This window comes from Bos indicus, chromosome 6 (genome assembly GCF_029378745.1).
Source record: "Bos indicus isolate NIAB-ARS_2022 breed Sahiwal x Tharparkar chromosome 6, NIAB-ARS_B.indTharparkar_mat_pri_1.0, whole genome shotgun sequence".
Classification (NCBI taxonomy): Eukaryota; Metazoa; Chordata; class Mammalia; order Artiodactyla; family Bovidae; genus Bos; species Bos indicus.
Genome location: NC_091765.1, coordinates 116,158,783 through 116,182,262, shown reverse-complemented (window position 1 = coordinate 116,182,262; position 23,480 = coordinate 116,158,783). Strand labels below are relative to the sequence as shown.

At 49.2% G+C, this 23,480-nt stretch overlaps 1 protein-coding gene across 3 annotated transcripts in view; it reads left to right on the top strand.

The window, feature by feature from the left end:
* Window positions 1-23,480, top strand: part of HTT (huntingtin) — a 125,501-nt gene that overhangs the window by 12,605 nt on the left and 89,416 nt on the right. For all 3 annotated transcript variants that reach the window (XR_011567014.1, XM_070790927.1, XM_019963246.2), the window contains exons 2-7: window positions 4,043-4,126; window positions 13,369-13,489; window positions 16,257-16,316; window positions 16,705-16,784; window positions 18,627-18,765; window positions 22,740-22,881. Coding sequence is in view for 2 of the 3 variants with exons in the window: in XM_070790927.1 (XP_070647028.1) it covers window positions 4,043-4,126; window positions 13,369-13,489; window positions 16,257-16,316; window positions 16,705-16,784; window positions 18,627-18,765; window positions 22,740-22,881 (626 nt within the window). In the remaining variant the exon portion in view is untranslated. The remainder of the gene's footprint in view (window positions 1-4,042; window positions 4,127-13,368; window positions 13,490-16,256; window positions 16,317-16,704; window positions 16,785-18,626; window positions 18,766-22,739; window positions 22,882-23,480) is intronic.

Genomic DNA, 23,480 nt, shown 5'->3' with positions numbered 1-23,480 from the left:
GAACAGCTGCCCACTCCAGTGTTCTGGCCTGGAGAATCTTGTGGACTGAGTCCATGGGGTCGTCCACTCCTTTGTTGTCTGTGAAACTCCTGTCCAGTGTAGGTGCTGAGTGCCTGTGAGAGTCACGATGTGGCCCTTGCTCTCAGGGAGTCTGTCATCCCTGGGGAGGTAATCGTGGGAACGGTTACTTCCAAAGAGAGTGATCCAGGTGCCGGCTCATGACAGGGGCTGGGGCAGGAGCTGTGAGGGAATAGGGGAGGCTTTCGCAATGGCTCAGCAATAAAGAATCCACCTGTAATGCAAGAGAGGGAGATGCAGGTTTGATCCCCGGGTCAGGAAGATCCCCTGGAGATGGAACGGCTGTCTGCTCCAGTATTCTTGTCTGGAAAACCCCATGGACAAAGGAACTTGGCGGCTACAGTCCATGGGGTTGCAAAGAGTCGGACAAGACACACACACACACACACACACACACACACACTTCTTTATCTCTATCCCCACAGGGAGCTCAGAGGAGGAGCTAGATGGAAGCAGACAACGCAGGAATGAACTTTTATTTTGGTGGGTGAGGTTAGTACTCGGTCTTCGGTTTTTCTCTCGTTTCATAAATTTTGCTCCAGTTTTAACACATGGGTCTTAAGGAAATCAGGCAGTGGGTTCAGAAAGCTGTGTCATTTTTTGTTACCTGTATTCTTGTGGCCCAGTCCACGTATGAGGAGAGAGACACAGTTCTTTTAAACTTGAGTTTGTGTGGATCACTTTTCTGCCGTGACAGCCATAAGCAGCGAGGTGCGCTCAGTTCAGCGTTTGTCAGCTGTTTCTGGCTGCTGTCCCCCAGGAGCTGTTTCAGAGCCCAGGGTGAGAGGCTGCCCACAGAGGGGCCGCTGCCTGTGGAGCTGGGAGACCAGGGTGTGGATGCGGCCCATTCAAGGCTTTTGGCGGATTTTCACTTTGGAAAGGAGCCATGGAGAAGAGAGTTAGTTTGCCTCCTAACGTATTGGGAGAGGTCAGTGTTCTTTAAGTTTGTTGATGACTTAAGGTCTTCAACTAGGCGAGCTGCCGTAGTCGAGACTTTAATGTGGTGGCTCAAAGAAGAGAGCATTTAAGCTCTCATAGTACTTTCTTTTTCAAATTGAGGTATAATATATACATACGCGCAGGCGCGCGCGCACACACACACACAAACACACACACACATATAGTTGCTGTTGTTCACTCCCTCAGTCATGTCTGACTCATTGCAACCCCATGGACTGCAGCACCCCAGGCTTCCCTGCCCTTCCCGATCTCCCAGAGTTTGTTTGCTCAAACCCATGTCCATCGAGTCATTGATGCCATCCAAACATTTCATCCTCTGCCTTCCCCTTCTCCTCCTGCCCCCAGTCTTTCCCAATCTTTCCTGAGTCTCTCCCATCAGGAAGCTTCCATCAAAGGGCAGACAGAATGAAAACCACAATCACAGAAAACTAACCAGTCTGATCACATGACCCACAGCCTTGTCTAACTCAGTGAAACTGTGAGCCATGCCGTGTGGGGCCACCCGAGACGGACAGGTCACGGTGGAGAGTTCTGACAAATGTGATCCACTGGAGAAGGGAATGGAAAACCACTTCAGCATTCCTGCCTTGAGAACCCCATGGACAGTATGAAAAGGCAGCTTCAGCATCAGTCCTTCCGATGAATATTCAGAGTTGATCTCCTTTAGGATGGACTGGTTTGATCCCCTTGCAGTCCAAGGGACTCTCAAGAGTCTTCTCCAACACCACAGTTAAAAAGCATCAGTTCTTCGGTGCTCATCCTTCTTTATGGTCCAGCTTTCACATCCATACCTGCCCGCTGGAAAAACCATAGCCTTGACTAGATGGACCTTTGTTGGTAAAGGAATGTCTCTGCTTGTTAATATGCTGTCTAGGTTGGTTATAGCTTTTCTTCCAAGGACCAAGCATCTTTTAATTTCGTGGCTGCAGTCACTGTCTACAGTGATTTTGGAGCCCAAGAAAATAAAGTCTGTCACTGTTTCCATCTTCTCCCCATCTATTTGCCATGAAGTGATGGGACTGGATGCCATGATCTTAGTTTTCTGAATGTTGAGTTTCAAACCAGCTTTTCACTCTCTCCTTTCACCTTCATCACAAGGCTCTTTAGTTCCTCTTCACTTTCTGCCATTAGGTTGGTGTCATCTGCATATCTGAGGTTATTTATATTTTTCCTAGCAATCTTGATTCCAGTTTGTGCTTCATCCAGCCTGGTATTTCACATGGTGTACTCTGCATAGGAGCTAAATAAGCAGGGTGACAGTATACAGTCTTGACGTGCTCCTTTCCCGATTTTGGACTCAGTTCACTCATCAGCACCTTTTTTAGTGTGCTCTCCTCCCCTGCCAGGCCCTGGTAAATTTCAGATCAGTTTACTTTCCCTTAAAGGCAAAGATCGTGCGGCATAAGTTGAATCGTCCCTCTGTGCCTTGAAGCAGGTGCGTTGAGCTTCATCCTTGTGCGTGTCAGCGTTTGCTTCTTCGCCACCAGGCAGTGTTCCATCGCTCCGCTGCGCTCTTTGCCCACTGGGACATCTGGCTTGTCTCTGTCCCCGCACTGTTGAAGTGCGTGACTCCAGAGGGCAGGCGTGGGGGTCTCTGCCTCCTGCGGTCACTTGGGAGCCGGGCTCCCTCCATCCTGCCACCCTGCAGCCTGCTTGTTGTCTTTGTCTGTATGTTCAAGAGCCGGGTGTTAGAAGTGTCTGTTCCAGGTGGGGAGCTAAAAGGAGGGGTGGTGCCCTAGGCAAGCCAGGGCGGAAGCTCCAGCCGCTGCTCGGTTCCCATTTTGTCGGCGAGAACAGTCACTTGTCTCTGCCTGCTGCGGGGAAGCCGGTCCGGGGGACTCCTCAGCAGGAAGCTTGTGTCTGAGAAGGGAAGCACGAGGTTTTGGTGGGTGAAGAGCGGCCCACAACACAGCTCATCAGCGAGTCTCTTTTAGGAAGGAAACCGGTGGGGGACGTGGTCACCTGTCCACGTGGTCAGAGACTTACTGGCTGGGTCGTGGGAGCCCCTCTCCGCATGCCACGGACTTGGCCTCTTATCCGGGCCTGTCTTTCCTTCTCCTGGACCCTGACTTTTCGCTTTGGAGACTCTCCTTGTTCATGCTCTTCCCTGGCCACGTCTGAAGTGCCTCGTGAGGATGTGTCTTTCTTGGTTTGCACAGTTGGAAGAGTCTGTTCCTTCATGTGTTCTTTTTCGGAGCCTGAGGTTGCATTAGGGATTAAACGGAGGTGTTGGTCAGTTAGTATTTTAATTTCTTTGGCTCTTTGTTGAATTCCCTCAAAAACATACTAGTCTTCTGGTCTCAGTGTCTCCAGTTAGTACCATGTCCTGGTAGCTGTCAGACACTCAGATCCTTTTTTGGATGTGGTCATCAAGCCTGATTTATTTTCCGCTTCCTCTCTGGATCATCCCTGTCTTTTGTATTTCTCTGGTGCATACCTCAGAGACCGCTGAAGTCACAGGTTTGGGTGAGAAGCAGACATCTTTTATCTCATTTTCTTGACCAGTCTGTTCGTCTCCTTTTTAAACTTTGGGCTGAAAAATCTTACTAGGAGGCTTTTGAGAAAGGCTCTGGGCAGGGTACTTGTTTGTAGCCATCTGGGGTCATAGGAGCAATTAGCCATTGTGTTAATGCATTCTCTGATACTTAATCGTGTGAGGCCGTGTGGTTTTGCACGGGGCTGCTGCGTAGAGGAGGCATGGGCTCCCTCTGTCCGCGCGATCCTGGGCGAGCCCTGTTGGCCCTGCAGCTTCTTCTGCTACAGCGGAGAAGGCAGGCGTGTTAGTGGCGCCCCTGGCTCTTCTGTGGAGCCCGGTCCTATAGGGGACCCAGGGATTGGCCCACCCCCACCTCTCTGACCTCAGGGCACCTTGCCCCAGCTCGGGGTGCCTGGGTTTACTCCTTGGAGTCAGGAAGCTGTGTTGAATGAATGAATGGTGAATGCCACGTAGAAACTGATGGAGTGGACAACACTAACTGCCTTTGCTCTTTTTTCCCTCTTTTAGAAAGAAGGAGCTCTCAGCCACCAAGAAAGACCGTGTGCACCACTGTCTGACCATCTGTGAGAACATAGTTGCTCAGTCTCTCAGGTAACTGCACTTCCAACTTGCTAGCGAAAATAGAACACTTCCGTGTTTTCATTCTGAACGGGCTAGAAGGTTCTCCGTTGCCCCAGTTGTTTGGAAACCTTTACGGGACCCCTCCCCCTTCTGGCCGTGGATGCAGAGGATTTCCAGACACTGTGCTGAGTAATACTTCTTGTAGTCGTACACCATGTCGTTGTAACCATTGGGATAACCGAACAGCATGTTTGTATTTTTCTTAGTAACGGTGGTAGGAACAGGAGCCTGCCCGATTACCAGGGTCTCCTGGTGGTTTTTCTTCGGCGCTCTGCCCTGTCCGCCCTGTAGGGGTGCTCCCTGCTCATCACAGCTTTGGGACGGTGGGGTCATGAGCCTTGACCGGAGGCCCACCTCCCTGGCTCGGTCGTTCCTCTGGGGTGAGCAGGCAGCACCTTCTTGTATAGCTTATTTGCTGATTCTCCTTATTCTCCTTGCTTTTGATTGTCTGTCTTTTTTTCTGAGTACTGTTCCTCGTATCTGTGGGTAGTAGATATTTTAAGCCTGTCTTTGAATGAGTGAGTAGGGCACAGATGTGCTTATGGCTTCTGAACTCCATTACTCAGATGGGACATGTGAAATACTTCTCTGGGAGTAAATCATTCATGTTATTCTCCTGTTGGGAAGGGCTCTTTGTAATCTCTTAGAAAAACCTCTAAGAATAATTACCTTGGTTTTTGTACTGACAGAAATTCGGTGATTCATTTATTGTTAGTGGCACCTTGCCTCTTGTATTTTATACTTTCGAAGTGATTTCATGTAGAGTATTTCATTTTAGTTGAACTCAATGAAAGACAGTGTACGATTACTGTTTTTATCTAATTTGTAGAAATATTGTGGGAAGAAACGAAGTGACAATATGTGCTGAAAATAAAAATACAAAAATTCTGAGTTAGTATGCTATTGTAGAGCAATATTGCATAGGAGCCTGGAATGTCAAGTCCATGAATCAAGGCAAATTGGAAGTGGTCAAACAAGAGATGGCAAGAGTGAACGTTGACATTCTACAAATCAGCAAACTAAAATGGACTGGAATGGGTGAATTTAACTTAGATGACCATTATATCTACTACTGCAGGCAGGAATCCCTCAGAAGAAATGGAGTAGCCATCATGGTCAACAAAAAAGTTCGAAATGCAGTACTTGGATGCAGTCTCAAAAACGACACAATGATCTCTGTTCGTTTCCAAGGCAAACCATTCAATATCACAGTAATCCAAGTCTGTGCCCAACCAGTAACGCTGAAGAAGCTGAAGTTGAATGGTTCTATGAAGACCTATAAGACCTTTTAGAACTAACACCCAAAAAAGATGTCCTTTTCATTATAGGGGACTGGAATGCAAAAGTAGGAAGTCAAGAAACACCTGGAGTAACAGGCAAATTTGGCCTTGGAATACGGAATGAAGCAGGGCAAAGACTAATAGAGTTTTGCCAAGAAAATGCACTGGTCATAGCAAACACCCTCTTCCAACAACACAAGAGAAGACTCTACACATGCACATCACCAGATGGTCAACACTGAAATCAGATTGATTATATTCTTTGCAGCCAAAGATGGAGAAGCTCTATACAGTCAACAGAAACAAGACCAGGAGCTGACTGTGGCTCAGATCATGAACTCCTTATTACCAAATTCAGACTGAAATTGAAGAAAGTAGGGAAAACCACTAGACCATTCAGGTATGACCTAAATCAAATCCCTTATGATTATACAGTGGAAGTGAGAAATAGATTTAAGGGCCTAGATCTGATAGATAGAGTGCCTGATGAACTATGGAATGAGGTTCGTGACATTGTACAGGAGACAGGGATCAAGACCATTCCCATGGGAAAGAAATGCAAAAAAGCAAAATGGCTGTCTGGGGAGGGCTTACAAATAGCTGTGAAAAGAAGAGAAGTGAAAAGCAAAGGAGAAAAGGAAAGATATAAGCATCTGAATGCAGAGTTCCAAAGAATAGCAAAAAGAGATAAGAAAGCCTTCCTCAGCAATCAATGCAAAGAAATAGAGGAAAACAACAGAATGGGAAAGACTAGAGATCTCTTCAAGAAAATTAGAGATACCAAGGGAACATTTCATGCAAAGATGGGCTCAATAAAGGACAGAAATGGTTTGGACCTAACAGAAGCAGAAGATATTAAGAAGAGGTGGCAAGAATACACAGAAGAACTGTACAAAAAAGATCTTCACGACCCAGATAATCACGATGGTGTGATCACTCACCTAGAGCCAGATATCCTGGAATGTGAAGTCAAGTGGGCCTTAGAAAGCATCACTACGAACAAAGCTAGTGGAGGTGATAGAATTCCAGTTGAGCTATTTCAGATCCTGAAAGATGATGCTGTGAAAGTGCTGCATTAGATATGCCAGCAAATTTGGAAAACTCAGCAGTGGCCACAGGACTGAAAAAGGTCAGTTTTCATTCCAATCCCAAAGAAAGGCAATGCCAAAGAATGCTCAAACTACCGCACAAATGCACTCATCTCACACGCTAGTAAAGTAATGCTCAAAATTCTCCAAGCCAGGCTTCAGCAATACGTGAACTGTGAACTTCCAGATATTCAAGCTAGTTTTAGAAAAGGCAGAGGAACCAGAGACCAAATTGCCAACATCTGCTGGATCATGGGAAAAGCAAGAGAGTTCCAGAAAAACATCTATTTCTGCTTTATTGACTATGCCAAAGCCTTTGACTGTGTGGATCACAATAAACTGTGGAAAATTCTGAGAGATGGGAATACCAGACCACCTGACCTGCCTCTTGAGAAATTTGTATGCAGGTCAGGAAGCAACAGTTAGAACTGGACATGGAACAACAGACTGGTTCCAAATAGGAAAAGGAGTACATCAAGGCTGTATATTGTCACCCTGCTTATTTAACTTCTATGCAGAGTACATCATGAGAAACGCTGGGCTGGAAGAAACACAAGCTGGAATCAAGACTGCCAAGGGATATATCAGTAACCTCAGATATGCAGATGACACCACCCTTATGGCAGAAAGTGAAGAGGAACTAAAAAGCCTCTTGATGAAGGTGAAAGAGGAGAGTGAAAAAGTTGGCTTAAAGCTCAACATTCAGAAAACGAATATCATGGCATCTGGTCCCATCACTTCATGGGAAATAGATGGGGAAACAGTGGAAACAGTGTCAGACTTTATTTTTGGGGGCTCCAGAATCACTGCAGATGGTGACTGCAGCCATGAAATTAAAAGACGCTTACTCCTTGGAAGAAAAGTTATGACCAACCTAGATAGCATATTGAAAAGCATAGACATTACTTTGCCAACAAAGGTTCATCTAGTCAAGGCTATGGTTTTTCCACTGGTCATGTATGGATGTGAGAGTTGAACTGTGAAGAAAGCTGAGTGCTGAAGAATTGATGCTTTTGAACTGTGGTGTTGGAGAAGACTCTTGAGAGTCCCTTGGACTGCAAGGAGATCCAACCAGTCCATTCTGAAGGAGATCAGCCCTGGGATTTCTTTGGAAGGAATGATGCTAAAGCTGAAACTCCAGTACTTTGGCCACCTCATGCGAAGAGTTGAGTCATTGGAAAAGACTCTGATGCTGGGAGGGATTGGGGGCAGGAGGAGAAGGGGACGACAGAGGATGAGATGGCTGGATGGCATCACTGACTCGATGGACGTGAGTCTGAGTGAACTCCGGGAGTTGGTGATGGACAGGGAGGCCTAGCATGCTGCGATTCATGGAGTCGCGAAGAGTCGGACACGACTGAGCGACTGAACTGAACTGAACTGTAGAGAATAGTACTAATGAAAAGTAGGGGAAAAGGTTTGGATTCTGTCTCCACTCCGTATAAGCCAGGTGGCTTCAGACAAGGCTCACTTCTCGGAGTCCCTGTGGCCTCGTCTTTGATGTGTAAACGCAGTGTTCAGGGCTCTTGTGGGAGGAGCGACACCTGTGAGACGCTGCCGAGAGCTGCGTGAAAGTGCCCGTGAGCTCCTGCGAGGCAGAAACCCGTCCCCTGGTGGTGCATGCTGTCCTGCACACTGCCTTAGTCTTGTTTGAACGCCTGGCAGACCCCCGGGGCCTGCTGCTGCCCTAGCACAGCTGCGCTCACCTGACTTCCAGCATCCGGGTCTCAGGAAGCAGCACCTCACACTGAAAGCTTATGGACCCAGAAAATAGACCTTTTCCATTCTGAGTGCCTCATGCCTTATGCTTAGTTTGTTTCTTGATAATTCCCAATGGAATTGATGGAATGTTGGCTTAGATTCACATGTGTGTGTGAGTGTGTGAGAGTGAGTGTGTGTGTGTGTGATTGTGAGTGTGTGTGTGTTCAGTTGCTCAGTCACGTCTGACTCTTTGCGACCCCGTGGACTGCAGCCCACCAGGCTCCTCTCATCCCTGTGATTTTGCAGGCAGGAATCCTGGAGTAGATGCCATTTCCCTCCTCCAGTGGGTCTTCCCCACGCAAGAATCGAACCTGCCTCTCTCGTGTCTTCTGCAGTGGCAGGCAGAGCCTTTACCACTAGCACCGCCTGGGGAGTACGCTGAGATATGTTAAGACTGGTTTCTGCTTCAGTTTGCCATCGTAAATCATGGTGATAGCTGTTAATAGTTCCTACATTGGCGTGTCTCTTGTGTTCATATGGAGTAATGCTAATGGTCTTCATGCTGCTTGTTCTATGTAGGATCATATTGATGGGATAGTTTTTGGACCCAGAGAGGCTGTCTTTGGTCGCATCATATCAGAGAACGTGTTTGTTTAAGATGCTCTCCATACTTTTCAAAAAGTTTGGATTGTAGCGCTGAAGTGGCTCTTCTGTTTACATACAGGGGTTCGGGAGGTCTGGGTGGCTGGCACTTCCTGTGGCCTGTCCTCTGCTGTAGCTGGTCTCTGGCACGTCTCTTAGCTTCTGTGAGGTACTGACGGTGTCTCTCGCAGGTTGTTTCAGGCAGCTGCTCGAGTCCTTGAGGTGTGTTGTGACTCAGCCTGCTTCAGCTCTGAATTTGGTGGTCTCTCCTGCTGCTTCCTAGATACGCACGAACATCAGAATCACCCAGATAATTTGTTGGAAATACAGGAACGAAGATAACCTCACTGCCCTCTTTCCCCAGCACTCTTCGTGTTTTCTGTCCACTGGAGGGTGAGGATTCATTTTTAACTAGTTTCCTTTTGGGAGGAACTCGACATCCTCATCTGAATAAGTGTACTTGATAAGGTGATTGGGTAAAAATAAGTGTACAGGAATCTATAGATTTCCCATTCCCATATATTAGCGTAAATGTGTTAGAAAATATAATGCTTCAAGAATCAATTCTTAGTAGCACCAGCATATAATATTTCAAGGAATTGATGAGAGATATGCAGAAACCATGGAAGGACTGTATGGACTTCCCTGAAAGGGATGGGTGACTACTGCCCTTTCCACATGGGGACAGTTCCTTATCATAAAGTTAAACTTTCTCTAAATTAATTCACAAATTTAAAATGAGCTTGATGAGAATTCTAGTAGAAATATTTTTGAACTTGTTCATCTGCAAGAATAAATACATTGGTTTTAACAAGGAAAATCTGAAACCATCAGTAATTGGTGAGACCTGGTGTTCATGACATTAAAATAGCTGTTAGACATTAAAGAAGGTTCAGAATAGGAAGTGGGAAAGTGTATGTGTGTATGTGCAGATATGAATTTACGATAAAGGTAACGTATTAGTGTGGAAATGATGGATTACTGAACCAGTTCACTGTTTAGGGGAATATTCTTCATGTTGCAGGCAAACATAAATGCCAGATTAATTACCTGAGTGTACGAGAGCGAAATCATTACATAAATGCCAGATTAATTACCTGAGTGTACGAGAGCGAAATCATTACTCCAAAAAGAACATTTAAGCTTAGTCTGAGGAATGCTTACAATATAAAGGAAAAAAGTGTTTTATCTAGAATACAGTTCAGTATGTCAAAATCTACTTTAAACTGAAACTTAAATGCAACTTGGGGAAAGTTTTGATGGCATATGTGTCAAAGGTTTACTAGCTTCTGTAGAGAGAGATTGTAAATCATTCAGAAAAAGGCTGTCTTTCTAATAGGAAGACTGGGAAAACTGGGAATGGGCAGTGTGGAAAAGAAGAAATGCAACTGGGCCGGTAACCATAATAGCTAGCACTTATTTCATGCTTCCTGCGGAAAAATGTTCAGATTTACTAGCAATCACTGGAATGAGGCTAAAACAAAAATCAGAACATTGCTTTTTTACTTGTTAAATTTGCAGACATTAAAAAATACTCAGGATTTTTTCAGAGATGATACAACTTTTTTAAAAGGCAACTTGGGGGATTTCACTGGCGGTCCAGGGGCTAAGACTTTGTGCTGCTGATGCAGGGGGCCCAGGTTCAATTCCTGGTCAGGGAACTAGATCCCATGTGCCGCAGCTGAGACCCTGCACAGCCAAATAAATAAATATTAAACAAAAGGAAAGACAGTTTGGCCTGTTTGATTGAGGCATTTCGATTTGGGGGTTTCTCCTTAGGAGAGTGTCCAGTGACGCTGGTGTAGTGCTGGTCAGCCCATGAAACAGTGAAAGAGAATCTTCATGGCTTACCTGCAGGGGGATTGAAACACTCGGTACGTTTATGGAAAGAAGTATTAGTTAACTTTATTAAAGATGATTTATAGATCTGTGAATAGATGGTATAATAATAATATAAAAATTAAATTTAAAAATTACGAAGGATTTTTGCTTCTGACTAAGATGGTTAGATGGCATCACCGACTCAATGGACATGAGTTTGAGCAAACTCTGGGAGAGAGTGGAGGACAGGGGAGCCTGGCATGCCACAGTCCATGGGGTCACAAAGAGTCAGACGTGACTGAGCGACTGAACAACGACAGGTTCATCATATCCCACAGAATGGGCGCATCTCCACGCTTCCTAGTTCGCCTTTCATAGCCCAAGGCCACCATGGGGACGCTCCTCCCAGCTCCGAGCTTGCGGGCCCCGCCAGGCTCTGGGGTTGCAAAGACACGACTGAGCGACTTTCACTTTCACTTGATGGTAATATCAGCTTCCATCTGTTCGGGGCCAACATGATGAACCTCTTTCCATTGTCTTACTGTTAACCTATGTGAATCTTTACATTTAAAATGTATTTCTTATGGCAGCAAATATTGGGTTTTCTCATTTGATCAGAAAAATCTTCTACATTTCATGTCATTATTGATATAACTAGGTTTATTTTTTATTTTTTTGGCTTCAGCGGGTCTCAGCTGCAGCACACAGGGCTTAGCTGTCCTGCAACACATGGGATCCTAGCTTCCTGACCAGGGGTTGAACCCATGTCCCCTGCATTAGAAGGCAGATTCTTAATCAACGAACCACCAGAAAAGTCCCTAAAGCTAGGTTTGAATCTGCAATCTGCCACTGTGCTGTGACTTCCCTGTTTGGCACATATGCTCTTTAATTGCCCTTTTCTCTGTTTCTGCCTTCTGGATTAAATATCGTTTGGGTCAGCTTCAGTTATTTGTCTCACTGTTGGTCATGTTTCCCTGCTTCTTGGGAAGCATTCCTGACCATTTCTGATCAGATGCCAGACCTTATAACTTCTATCTTTTTGGGTGCTATACACTTTGCAATCTGACGTTCCTGAAGCTTGCCCCGGAATGCAGCTGTGTTGCTCTGAAGGACTAGGGCCGTCCTGGGTTCTGCCTGCAGGCAGGATCAAAATAGCGTCTCACCTAGGGCTGAGCTTAGTCAGCTCTGTTGTGAAGGCAAAGCCTTCTGAGCAGCCGACCCAAGGCGCCAGAAGGATGAGGTTTCCCCTCTAGCTGGAAAAGCAGGAGCTTTTCTCGCACTTGGAGTTTCAGCACCTGCTCCCTCCAGCCCCTTCAGCTGACTCTACCCGCAGCCCCAGGCCACTGTCTGCAGCAAGACTCAGCTGAGACCTGAGGGCTCCGCGCATCTCGGGGTCTCTCTGTGCAGCTCGCCCCTCTCTGGTCATCCCCCAGTGGACCCAGCCACCCTGCCTCCTGAGGCCATCAGCTCTGTCTCCCCGTCTCAGCAGCCGTGGGCTCTCCCGGGTCCCCCTCTTCATGTCCTCACTGGGAAACCTCCTCCAGGCAGTCATCTGGGGAAATCCTGAGGCTCGTCGCGTTAGCTCTCCATTTATCCAGAGATGCCTAGTACCTGATGCCTTGAAACCACAGTTACATGTGTTTTATCCATTATCAACTGCTTTAGGCAGGAAGGCAAACCCTGTCCTTGTCACTTATTTTGTTCAATCGCTAAGTCGTCTGACTCTTTGTGACCCCATGGACTGCAGCACGCCAGGCTCCCCTGTCCCCTGATTTAGTTATTGGAGAGTGTCTTAAAGAGCATGGTTAGAAGTAGTGTATAAACGTACTTTTTTTCTTTTTTAAAAATTGGGGTAGGATGGGCGCACGACACCGTGAGTCTGGTTTGGTTCGCTTGTATGATGCGCCGCGGCAGCCAGCACCTCTGTCGTGTCGTTGGCATTCCTTTTTGTGTGTTGAGAGCAGTAAAGAGCTACTCTCTTAGCAACTGTGAAGTTTAAAATGCAGTATTGCTGACTGCAGTCACTAAGCTGTGCGTCAGAGCTCCAGGTTATCTCCTAGTTACAAGTAAGCCTGCTTTTTCAGCTGTGAATTTTATGGAATCTCTGAACAAGTATTTCTGTCTCCTTCTCTCTCTCTTTTTTAAAGATTACTTAATTACTTATTTTTGGCCGTGCTGGGTCTCCCTTCCTTCTCGGGCTTTCTCTTGTTGCAGCAGGCGGGGCCCGTCCGGCTGTGGTGCGCGGGCTGCTCTTGTTGCAGTGCTCAGGCTCAGTATTGTGGTGCCTGGGCTTAGCTGTCCCTGCAGCATGTGGGAGCCTCCCAGTCTTCCCACACCAGGGAGCGAACTCGTGTCCCCTGCATTGGCAGGCGACTCAACCACTGGACCACCACGGAAGCCCCCAAATACAATATTTCTGATGAAAATTTTGTGTCTGAATTCAGATGTGCGGTAAAAAAGATTGTTCTATAGCACACTAATTTCTTCATGTTGATTACATGTTGAAGTAATATTTTTGATACATTGGGTTAAATGAAATATATTATTAAAATGAATTTTACTTGTATGTCTAACATCCTTTTTCTGTTCCAGAACCCCACATAGGATACCAGAAACTTAACTGCGTTTCATCGTCATGTCTTCTCTTGGCTGTGACAGTCTTTCTTCTGTTTTCACTTAGAAATTCTCCAGAATTTCAGAAACTTTTGGGCATCGCTATGGAACTTTTTCTGCTGTGCAGTGACGACGCGGAGTCAGATGTCAGGATGGTGGCTGACGAATGCCTCAACAAGGTCATAAAAGTAAGAGCCCTCTGGACGGTGTTCTCTGAGATGCGGTCACTATGGCTAAGAGGAGAAACCGTAAATTGGCGTTCTTCTCTTCTGAGCAGCAGGGTCCTGTAGGGCGGCTGCACTTTTTAATCTAATAGTGTGTGGTTTGGAGGCACTCTAGTGTCTGCCAGGGTGCTGCCTGTACCTGCCCACTCAGAGGGCACGGGTTTCCTCTCATGCCTGCGCGGGGCGTAGGTCAGGGATGGGCGCTGACGGTGACCACTGGGGACCCTTGGACCGAGTGTCACGCTGCTGAGAAACTGCGAGGCCCCGAGACGGCAAGGGGACGGACGGTGGGGTCTGCTGTTGGTGTCTTTGTCCCCCAAGTCCTGGGTCAGGCAGGACTGTTCACAGGGAAGGATGTGCCTTCTCTGGTCGCTTGGCTGGCATTCTGGCTGGAGTTGGTTTGAGATAGGAGATAGGAGTTCCCAGAAAAAGTTGGTGAAGCCAGAAAGCCAGAGCCGCCTGGGTGGGAGGTGAGGTGAGGAGCGCGGGAAACGCCTGTCCTCTTTGCTCAGGCTTTCCCGGTGCAGAGTCTGAGATCCCTGTAGCTTTAATCTACTTTTCCCTTTTCCTGTTTTTTGATGTTATTGAAGATGAAGTGCTTCTTTCATAATTCTTACTGCCTTGGAAAACGGCCCTTGTTTTTCTCATTCTGCCCTTCTCCTGGTTTGTATCCCCAGCCATCCTGGGGGTTCCGCTGACAGTGTGCTCCTGCCTTCAGATAATGCAGTCTCAGATGGGAAGCATGTTTGTACGGAAATGGCTGAATGCATGGTGTAAGCTCTGAGTTCTGGGAGATGTTGGCAGCTCATCACTGCAGTCTAGAGGCGGAGGTGATTTCTGTCTGGGGAGGCAGAGGAGGCTCCCTGGAGGTGGTGGCAATTAGGTGAATGAAAAGATTTAGGACCTTCTCTTTTTTTGGCTTGCTGTGCGGCATGCGCAGTCTTGGTTTCCCCAACCAGGGATCGAACCCGTGCCCCACTTGAACCCGTGCCCCACTGCAGTGGGAGCAAGGCGTGCTCTAGGGACGTCCCATAGGACCTTCTTTACCCTTGCAGACTCACAGGGGAGGGGGACTCTGCCAGAGAACGGGAGATGTTGAGGATCAGTTCAAGGGGTTTGTACTTTATTTGGTAGAGAATGAAGAAAGGGAAGAGCTCTCGAAGATTTGCAACCAGGTAGTTCAAGTAGCCTGGTGGTGCCTTGTAACCTGCCTTGGACAGGAGAGAGGCTGTGTGCCCGGAATCCGGAGGGAGGCTAAGTGTCCAGGGAAGAGAGGGGGCCCCTGAACCAGTAGGAGGTGCTGGGGTTCGAGTGAGGAGCAGGGGTGGGACTGTCACGGGCTGGCCCTGGCGGCTTGTGTCCCCGGTGTCGGGGTGGGGACAGGAGCAGGGAGGGTCGGGGGCATATTAGCATCGCCGGTGACTGTGAGCGCCTATTCACTGGTGTTTCACAGCTTTGGAGTGTACTTTTCTCTTGTAATAAAATACATTTGACATTAGCTTATAAAACATTTATAAAGTGAAACAAAACTCGGATATGCCTTTTAGTTTTACTGGCCAAGCAGTGTTTTACTATATACTTGTCCGTTTTGATGTGCTTGTTTAGGGGATTGTAGTACAAACTGAAACAGTAGCGTTAGAATTTTAAAATATCCGAGGCATTATTCAGAACCTCCCAGAATGTGACCCTGTTTTGATTTTCAAGCTCGCTGAGCCTCTGTGAGCTTTGCAAAGACCAGTTGGTCTACAGATGTCACATGCTTATATCATAGGAAAGGCAGAGGGCTTTTTGTGGAGGCTTGGGTACGTCTCCCCTAGCTTCTTCCAGCTTCATTACGTCTTCCTCGCTTCTTGTGACCAGGCTGTTGGCACTGCCGTTTCGGAGGAGCGGGCTCTCAGGGCTGAGAGTGGGGCACAGAGGCCTTTCCGTCTTTGGAGCCATCTCCAGCATGGACTCTGTCCCTACTGGTGGTTGCCATCAGCCATTATTGCTGGGTTGAAGTTGCCCGTGTGGCTGTTTTTTGGTTTGACTTGTAATCGAGCAACAGGGGTAGGGCTCTGAGGAGCTTGTGGTTCCAGCAGATTCGTGTGTCGCTGGGGCCCTGAGGTGGGGAGCACCCGTGCATCATGGGAGGACCAGACCTTTGGGAAGGATGCAGCTTCTGCGTGGAGAGGAGTGTCCCCATGCCAGAATCAGGGCTTTGACCTTGGGTATCTGCCTCCTGCCCCGCTGGCTCTGCAGACTCCAGGGCATTGCTTATGTTGGATCATCATAAAAAATGATGATTAAAGAATGTGCTTTAATGATTAAAAATGATTAAAGGATGTACTTTAATTGAACATAAGAGCTTTAGAGTGAATTTGAACTATCTGCCATTTAATTTTGATATTATGTAGTATTCGATTGTAATGAACATTCTTTTCCTTCCTTTTTAAATATTATAGTGAATGACCTGTGTCTAGTTGGTAGCTGCCTGCATACATATACTTCTTTCTTAATGAACAAGTCTTCAATTTAGTTGCTATTATATTCTCCTTTGCGTCCAAATTGAACTTTTAGTTGCCCTTTGGATTTCTTTAGAGCTGCTCTGTTGCTGCGTTCAGTCGCCCAGTGGTGTGCGACTGTGGCCCCGTGGACCGCAGCACGCCCGCTCCACTGCCCTTCACCGCCACTCTCAGAACTGCTGGTAGACTGTGCCTTCCGTGAGCAGATCTCTTGTGTTTTCTTGTAGGCTTTGATGGATTCTAATCTTCCGAGGTTGCAGCTAGAACTCTATAAGGAAATTAAAAAGGTAGGTTTTTGTTTTTCATTATTGAGGAAAGTCTGTTGATCCCCTGTATTGAGCAGTGTATGAAAATTTCTTTTACTTGAGAAGTAAAAATGTTAGAAGGAAACAAATGCTGTTTGGTAAAGTAGACTCTGTTGTTTTACTTTTCCTCAGGAAGTTGCTCCTCATTATTTGTTAAATGAGATGGGACTTAAAATGGTAGTTTTAAGAGAAAAATCTTTATAATTTCATCCCATTAAACCTTAAAATGTCAAAAGCAGGTGCAGGCTTGAACGGCCTTTTCTCTAGAGATGGGAGCGGGCGGCGAGAGGCGCTTTTGTGTGTTTGAGGTCCTGCTGACGCCTGCAGTCTGCGGCTCCTCCGCGTAACTCTCTGCTCTTCACTCCCTCAGAACGGCGCCCCTCGGAGCCTGCGCGCTGCCCTCTGGAGGTTTGCCGAGCTGGCTCACCTGGTCCGGCCTCAGAAATGCAGGTGAAGTGGACGCTTTGGGTCATCGCTGTTACTGCTGTTTTGGTCGGGGGCCAGCTCCCGTGGCCTCTTCCCGTCTCGGCTCAAAAGCCGTCTCTCTGGAGGTCTTCCCCGACGCCACTGTCTGAAGCCGTCCACCTCCTCCGGTCCTGCTGCAGTGCATGTCCGCTTCCTTTCCCTCACAGCAGCCATGGCTCTGAAACGCTGTCTCACATTGGTTCGTTTTCTGCCCACCCTCCCCCAAGGGACGCAGGAGCCGAGTCCCAGCACAGCAGGGCGTCCCTGTCGGGCCCTGCTGTGGCCCAGCCCCGCTGACGGGGTCTGCCCGGGGCTTGCCGAGGAGATGCTTGTCGGCGGGCGCAGAGTGCGCGCCGCCTCACTACTGCTCACCGTAGGGACTACAGAAAACTGTCTTTGTCTATCACGTGGGTTAGAAATAGACACTGTGAAGAAAGTTTTGACTGATTGAAACAATTGTATCTTTTTCTTTAATTCATTAGTTTATTTTGATTGAAGGATAATTTCCTTACAATGTTGTAGTGGTTTTTGCCACATGTCGACATGAATCACCCACGGTGAACCTGTCCCCCCATCCTGAACCCCACTCCCACCTCCCTCCCCACCCATCCCGTGGGTTGTCCCAGAGCACCAGCTTTGAGCGCCCTGCTTCACGCACCGAGCTTGCACTGTTCACATGTTTCACGTGTGGTAATGTACATGTTTCAGCTATACACGATTCTCTCAGATCATCCCACCCTCGCCTTCTCCCATGTAGTCCAAAAGTCTGTTCTTTACATCTGTGTCTCTCTTTCTTAATGGATTGAAAACCAAAGGAAGGACCACCGTTTTAACTCCTTTCTCGTCTCTGTGACCGGCAAGATGTGCTGACGTCCATGGATACCTTGGCTCTGTCCCTGCGGGACTGGTGGCGTGGCAGAAACCCTCTCCTTTGACACCAAAGATCTGTCCCACGGGGTCAGAGTGTGATACGAATCTTACACGATGTGGACATACAGTCACCAGGGGAATCCCTCCATGTAACCTCGCTCCTTTACTGTCCGTAGTTTGGAAACTTCTTATTAATATATGTCTGAAGCAATGCATCCCAGGTTTTCCACATAGAAGCCAAAGAGACCTTAAAATCTATGATTGGGTCATGCCATTCCCTTACTTGAACTTGCCACTCATTTCCCACAGCTGTTCAGATAAGTCCAGACTCCGTACAAGGCCCAGGGAGACCTGGCCCCAGAGCCCCCGTCCCCGCAGACACTGTTGACTCACTGACCCCCTTGGCTTCTCTGGAAAGTTGAGCGTGTGTTGTTGTGATGTCTGGCATGCTCTCCCCTTGGGCCATCTCTTTCTCGGAGGGCCCGTCTCCCTCCCTGTGCAGTGCCAGGGGAGCCGCTGCTTGCTGCCTGTCTCTGCCTCTAGAGGGCGCCCTGCCTGCGCCCAGCGCGCCTGTCCTGGGACTGCTCCTCTCCAGGCCCGCACTGCCCGCTGCTCTCTCGGGGCTGGGGCTTCTCACCAAGGCCTTATTCAGTGGGAATGCTTAGAAAAAAACTGTGCAGTCCTCCCTATTTAAGAAAGCTCCATTCTCATTTCTTGGTGCTTTCTTTCTGTTATTTTCTAATTTAAAATCTGACTGTTTTAATAGCTGTAATAATTTACTGCAGAGAATTTTAAAAACAAGCTATTGATTCATCTGCACTGAGTCTTCCCGCTGAGGTTTGTTTATTTTCCAGGAAGGACTCTGGCATATAAAAACTAACAGGTACTGAGCTGACCACTCGTGTTTCTCATTAAGGTAGACTTGGAAGAGTAACAGGTGTTCCTCTCCCACCGCAGGCCGTACTTGGTGAACTTGTTGCCTTGCCTGACACGCACAAGCAAGAGACCTGAGGAGTCTGTTCAGGAGACGTTGGCGGCAGCGATCCCTAAAATTATGGCTTCTTTTGGCAACTTTGCGAACGACAATGAGATTAAGGTATGAGCGTTGCCTCAAGCCACAAGCGTGTGAATGAGTCTTAGTGGGAGTCGCCCTTTTGTACAGACAGGCATTTGAGAGTGCTTCATAATTTGGATTATAATTCTTTGAATTCTTGAAGGCACACAAAGGGCCTCTTTCCCCTTCTGCCTTCTCACTGTGGGGTGAAAAGTTGAGCAGGGAGACAGTTTATAGAAGCAAATTCAAAAGGCATTTTGCCAGAGCAGACTGGTTTTGGTGTCCAGGCTTGACTGCCTAGCCTGATTGAAGCCAGCGGCGGTCCCTGAACTGCAGGCGGAGCCGGCACCCCGACGGCGTCCTCTGAGTGTGAGTGCCCGCGGCCGGGGCGCCGCTCAGCCTCCTGTTTGTTTGCGCCCCTGCCGGCAGTCTTCATCCCCTCTCTCGGGTCCTGTTCAGAGTGTCCGGGCACACGCCCTGAGGGTTGCCAAGAGTCCTGGCCTTCTCCTCTTAGTGGGCCAGTCCTGTGCCAGAGTTTCTCTGGGTACTTCCCTCTACATTTCTAAATCACATGCTTACATTGCAGGTTTTGGGGGTTTTATGTGTATGTTTCACAGTGGGGAAGGTGTGTTTAGCGCTAACCTTTCTCCCATCTTCCACCACAGTGATGTAAGTGTTGGGTGTGTATGTTACTGCGCCTGAGTGGCGGTCACAGCTGGTCCTGTGCTGTGCTGTGCTGTGCTTATTTCTTTGTATAGCGTTTCGCTATTTCTGGAGTCAGCAGTTGCCTCTTTTTCGTGTGCTTATTACTCTCTGGCGCTCCCCACCTTGTCACACCTTCTCCTGGCGCTGTGAGCGTGTCTCTGCACTTGTGCGCACGAAGGCTGGTTGACCGGACCTGATTCTTCCCCTGGCCGTCGTGGGTCCTCCAGCCGCCGCTGCAGCAGCCTGGTAGGGCTCCCTGGGCCTGTCTTACAGCATCTTGGCCCCCCAGCAGAAGCCTGCTTGCCAGCTGCCGGGTGCCCATCTCTCTAGGCTTACTGCTAGAGAGGGGCTGTGTGGACAGTCTCAGTGGTCAGAAGGCAGACTTTTCCTCAGTTCCTCTCTTTTCTCGGTGCTGGCGTCCGTCCTCTGCTCTGGCGGCCTCTCCGGGATCCCGCCTCTGCAGGAGATGGGGAGCGGTGCCCATGTCCCAGGAGCAGCCCGGCATGCAGCTGTCTGTCCCCACGCCCAGGCCACGCTCACGGGTCTCTGGTGCCCCCGCACCCGAGCTCTCCGTAGCACTCCGTGGCTGGGCTTGCTTTGGGCGGTGGCTTTCGGTCCTTCTCCCCAGCTCCTAAACAGGCTCGTGTAGGAGCACCTCTCTGGGGACCACTCACTCAGTTTCCTCTTGTTTGCCGTCTAGCTTCCGCATTTGCGAATGCCTCTCGTCTGCCGTTGCCCCCGTCCTGTTCTTTTTACCCCTGTGAGTTCATGCATGTGACACCTTGTGCCCAGGTTCCTGTGGGTTGTCTGGGTGGTAGACGTCCACGGTTCTGACCAGCAGGTTTGATCAGAAGCTTCCTGACAGGAGCCCTGTTGTGTTAGGTGTGGAGACTCTCGAGCTTTTCTTTGGCTGATGTGGAATGAAGACACAGCACGTGGGCGACACATGCCTCCTCAGCTAGGGGCCACAAAGCGAGACTGTGCTTGCGGCCGCCACCCAGGTCTGCACGTGCAACGTTAGCGGCACCCAGGGGCCTCTCCCAGCCTCTCCCTGTCTGCGTTCCCTCCTTCCTCTCCAGGGTTGGTCACACTGACCTGGCGTCTAATGCCAGGGGGTCTGTCTTTAAGTTGTAGCCGTGGAGAACCTTACGGTATGTAAGTATGTAAGTCGCAGCGTGTGAGCCGTAGCCGTGAGGACCTTGGGGCATGTACTCTCAGTCTGGTCTCTTCTGCGCAGCACTAAACTTGTGAGAGTCTTGCCTGTCGCCGTGTGTCACTAGATCTTGCGGTTTTGGAGCTGCGAGCGTTCCCTTGGGTGAGTGTGATGCAGCCGGCCCTTTTACTGCTCTGGACCCTGGACCGGGGGTCGCCTGAAGTGCTGATGTCCCGAATGCTGCCGCGCCGTGCTCGTGCGGGTCTCCTGGAGCACAGGTTGTGACACCTGGAACGGCAGCTGTCGGGTGTGAGGGTGGATGTTGCCACTTCGGCAGACACCGCAGAGCTGTGCCAAGTGCTGGGCAGTGCACAGCTTGTCATCGCTGGCACGGGTGATCCTGGCAGCTCCCTGTACCGCCGGACTGGAACGGTCGTGCTTTTCAGTGACATCGTCTGCTGAGTACACTCTGCTGCCGCATTTGGTTGAATTTCTGTTTCCATTCCCTGAAGTGCTCTTGACTCCAAAGTGGAATGGTTTTTGTGTCTCTTTTCTTTTGAAGTGCTCTAAATACATGTCCTGTCGGTGTTTAGAAGAGTGGAACTATCTTACCCTACCATCTATTATGCTTCCTCCTCCTCATGAGAAGACCTTTAAGGACAGTGCGGGGACCTCCCACCAGCTGCCTTTACAAGGCTTTCTCAGGACTGTGGCATTTGGACCCAAGAACGCCCCCTGGAGCTCGCAGATTCAATTTTATTATTATTCCAAACTTGAGGTTCAACGTGGGCTGACTCATCATAGTAATGTTTAGTTTTCATTCTGCTTAGAAGTTTGCACTAGTCAGAATGAGTCTTGACTTACTGTTTCCAAGATGATGTATGTGTGTGATCTCACTGAAAGGAGTTCTTTAAGATGCTCTCTGTTTGGAGCTAAGAGTGTGTCAGAAATAAGTTGAGCGGTTTCTCTCCAGGTGTTGTCTCTGAGGAGAAACTGTTGGCCATGGTCTCCTGGGGGTGTCATGTGGCTGGGGGTCTGGTCCTCCCCTCTCTGGTTCCAGAGCTCTGATCTGTGAATTCACAGAGTGTCAGTGATCCCTGAGAGCCAGTTAGTGCTAGCCACACTGTTAGGAGAAGCTCGCTTACAAGTCGGATGCTGCTCTGCTAAGTTGTGCTGGTTTGCTGACAGGCAGACCTTCCCCGGTGGCGTCTGCGTATCTCTGACTGCTCAGCCGCGCTCTGCACGCACCCAGCAGTAACAGGGCCAGGTCACTGCTCAGAGTGATGGGGATAGGTGTTCTTAAGTAGCATGGTCACCAAGCTCATGCAGCTGCGTAGTCACCCCCTTTCATTCTTTGGATATTTTTGTGAAGACTTAAATGGCCATCGCTAGAAGTATAGCACTGTGTCCTTTGGAGGCACGGTAACAAAGTCTCCTTCTCTGATTTCTTAGGAAGATAACTTTGAGTGTGTGGTCTCAGTTCAGCCGTATTGCACGTTTCCAGACCTGAGAGTGTCTCTTAGTGGCTTTAGCAGCAAGTTGACAAGCTGTCATTTAGGCATTCTCCTCCTGGACTTCATTATTTGTTGATTTTTTTTTTTAATTGCATTTATTTTACACAGCACTACTCACTCACCCTGGGCTTCCCACATGGCTCAGTGGTAAAGAATCTGCCTGCAACGCAGGAAACATGAGTTTGATCCCTGGATCGGGAAGATCCCCTGGAGAGGGAAATGGCAACCCACTCCAGTGTTCTTGTCTGCAGAATCCCATAGACAGAGGAGCCTGGCGGGCTATAGTCCATGGGGTTGCAAAGAGTCAGACACAGCTCAGCAACTAAACAACAGTAAAAACTCACTGACCCTGGCCGTAGGCCTTGCGGGGACATGTTTTGTAGAAATGAAGGCTTTCACTCTGATATAGGGACGTAGATGCTAAGCAGGGCCCTCCTTGCAGTTCATAAAGAAGTGAAGAGTCTGCACACACATATAGCTCTGAGGTATCCCACACTTGAAGGGTTTCCATTTGGCTCTGGAAAAGTCTCAAGTGGTTAATGCTTTATACTTTGCGAGAACTTGGAGCAGGTCATGCTTCTCTGAAATATGTGCTGAGTTTCCCCGAGCCTCATCTTCCGCCCACTTGGGTTTGGCTTCCACAGGTTCTGTTGAAGGCTTTCATCTCGAACCTGAAGTCCAGCTCCCCAACTGTGCGGCGGACAGCAGCGGGCTCGGTGGTCAGCATCTGCCAGCACTCCAGGAGGACGCAGTACTTTTACAGCTGGCTGCTCAGCGTGCTCCTAGGTGAGGCCCGACCGGCCAGTGCCTCGCCCCGGGGTGTGGGGGCCCCTGGCAGCTTCCCGAGATAGGCCTTTGAAATTCTTTTACGGTCAGGCAGCCCCTCCTCAGCTTCCTGACGGGGTCCTTCAGCCTGGCTGATGGGGAAGTGTACAGGCGCGCCCGAGGGGGTGGCGTGAGGCCTGGGGAAGCCTCTCCCCGCCCTCCTCCCTGGGGCAGCAGCGTGGATGCGCCGGCCCAACGAGAGCCAGCGGGGTGGGGTGGGAGCCTTCCTGGGACTGGCCTTCCAGGCCGCACGCCTCACGGCCTCTGTGCAGGCCCTGGATGCAGGGAGCCCGAGCCGCAGGCCGTCTGGACGGCTGTAGGCCTGCTGACCAGGCCTCCCGCCTGGGGGCGGTGGTGGGAATCGGTCCCGGCAGGTGGCGCGGGCAGCACCTGGGCAGCGGATGCAAGAGAGCTGCCTGGTTTCCCCTCGCTGTGCGGGGCCTTGCTGAGCCAAGGGGCCAAGTGTCTCCCCCAGCGGCGCCCCTGGGTCTCTGCTCGAGGCCGTGTGCTTTTCTGTAGTGATGCTCGTGCCATCTGTGTCCCCCCAGCCTCAGGGTACC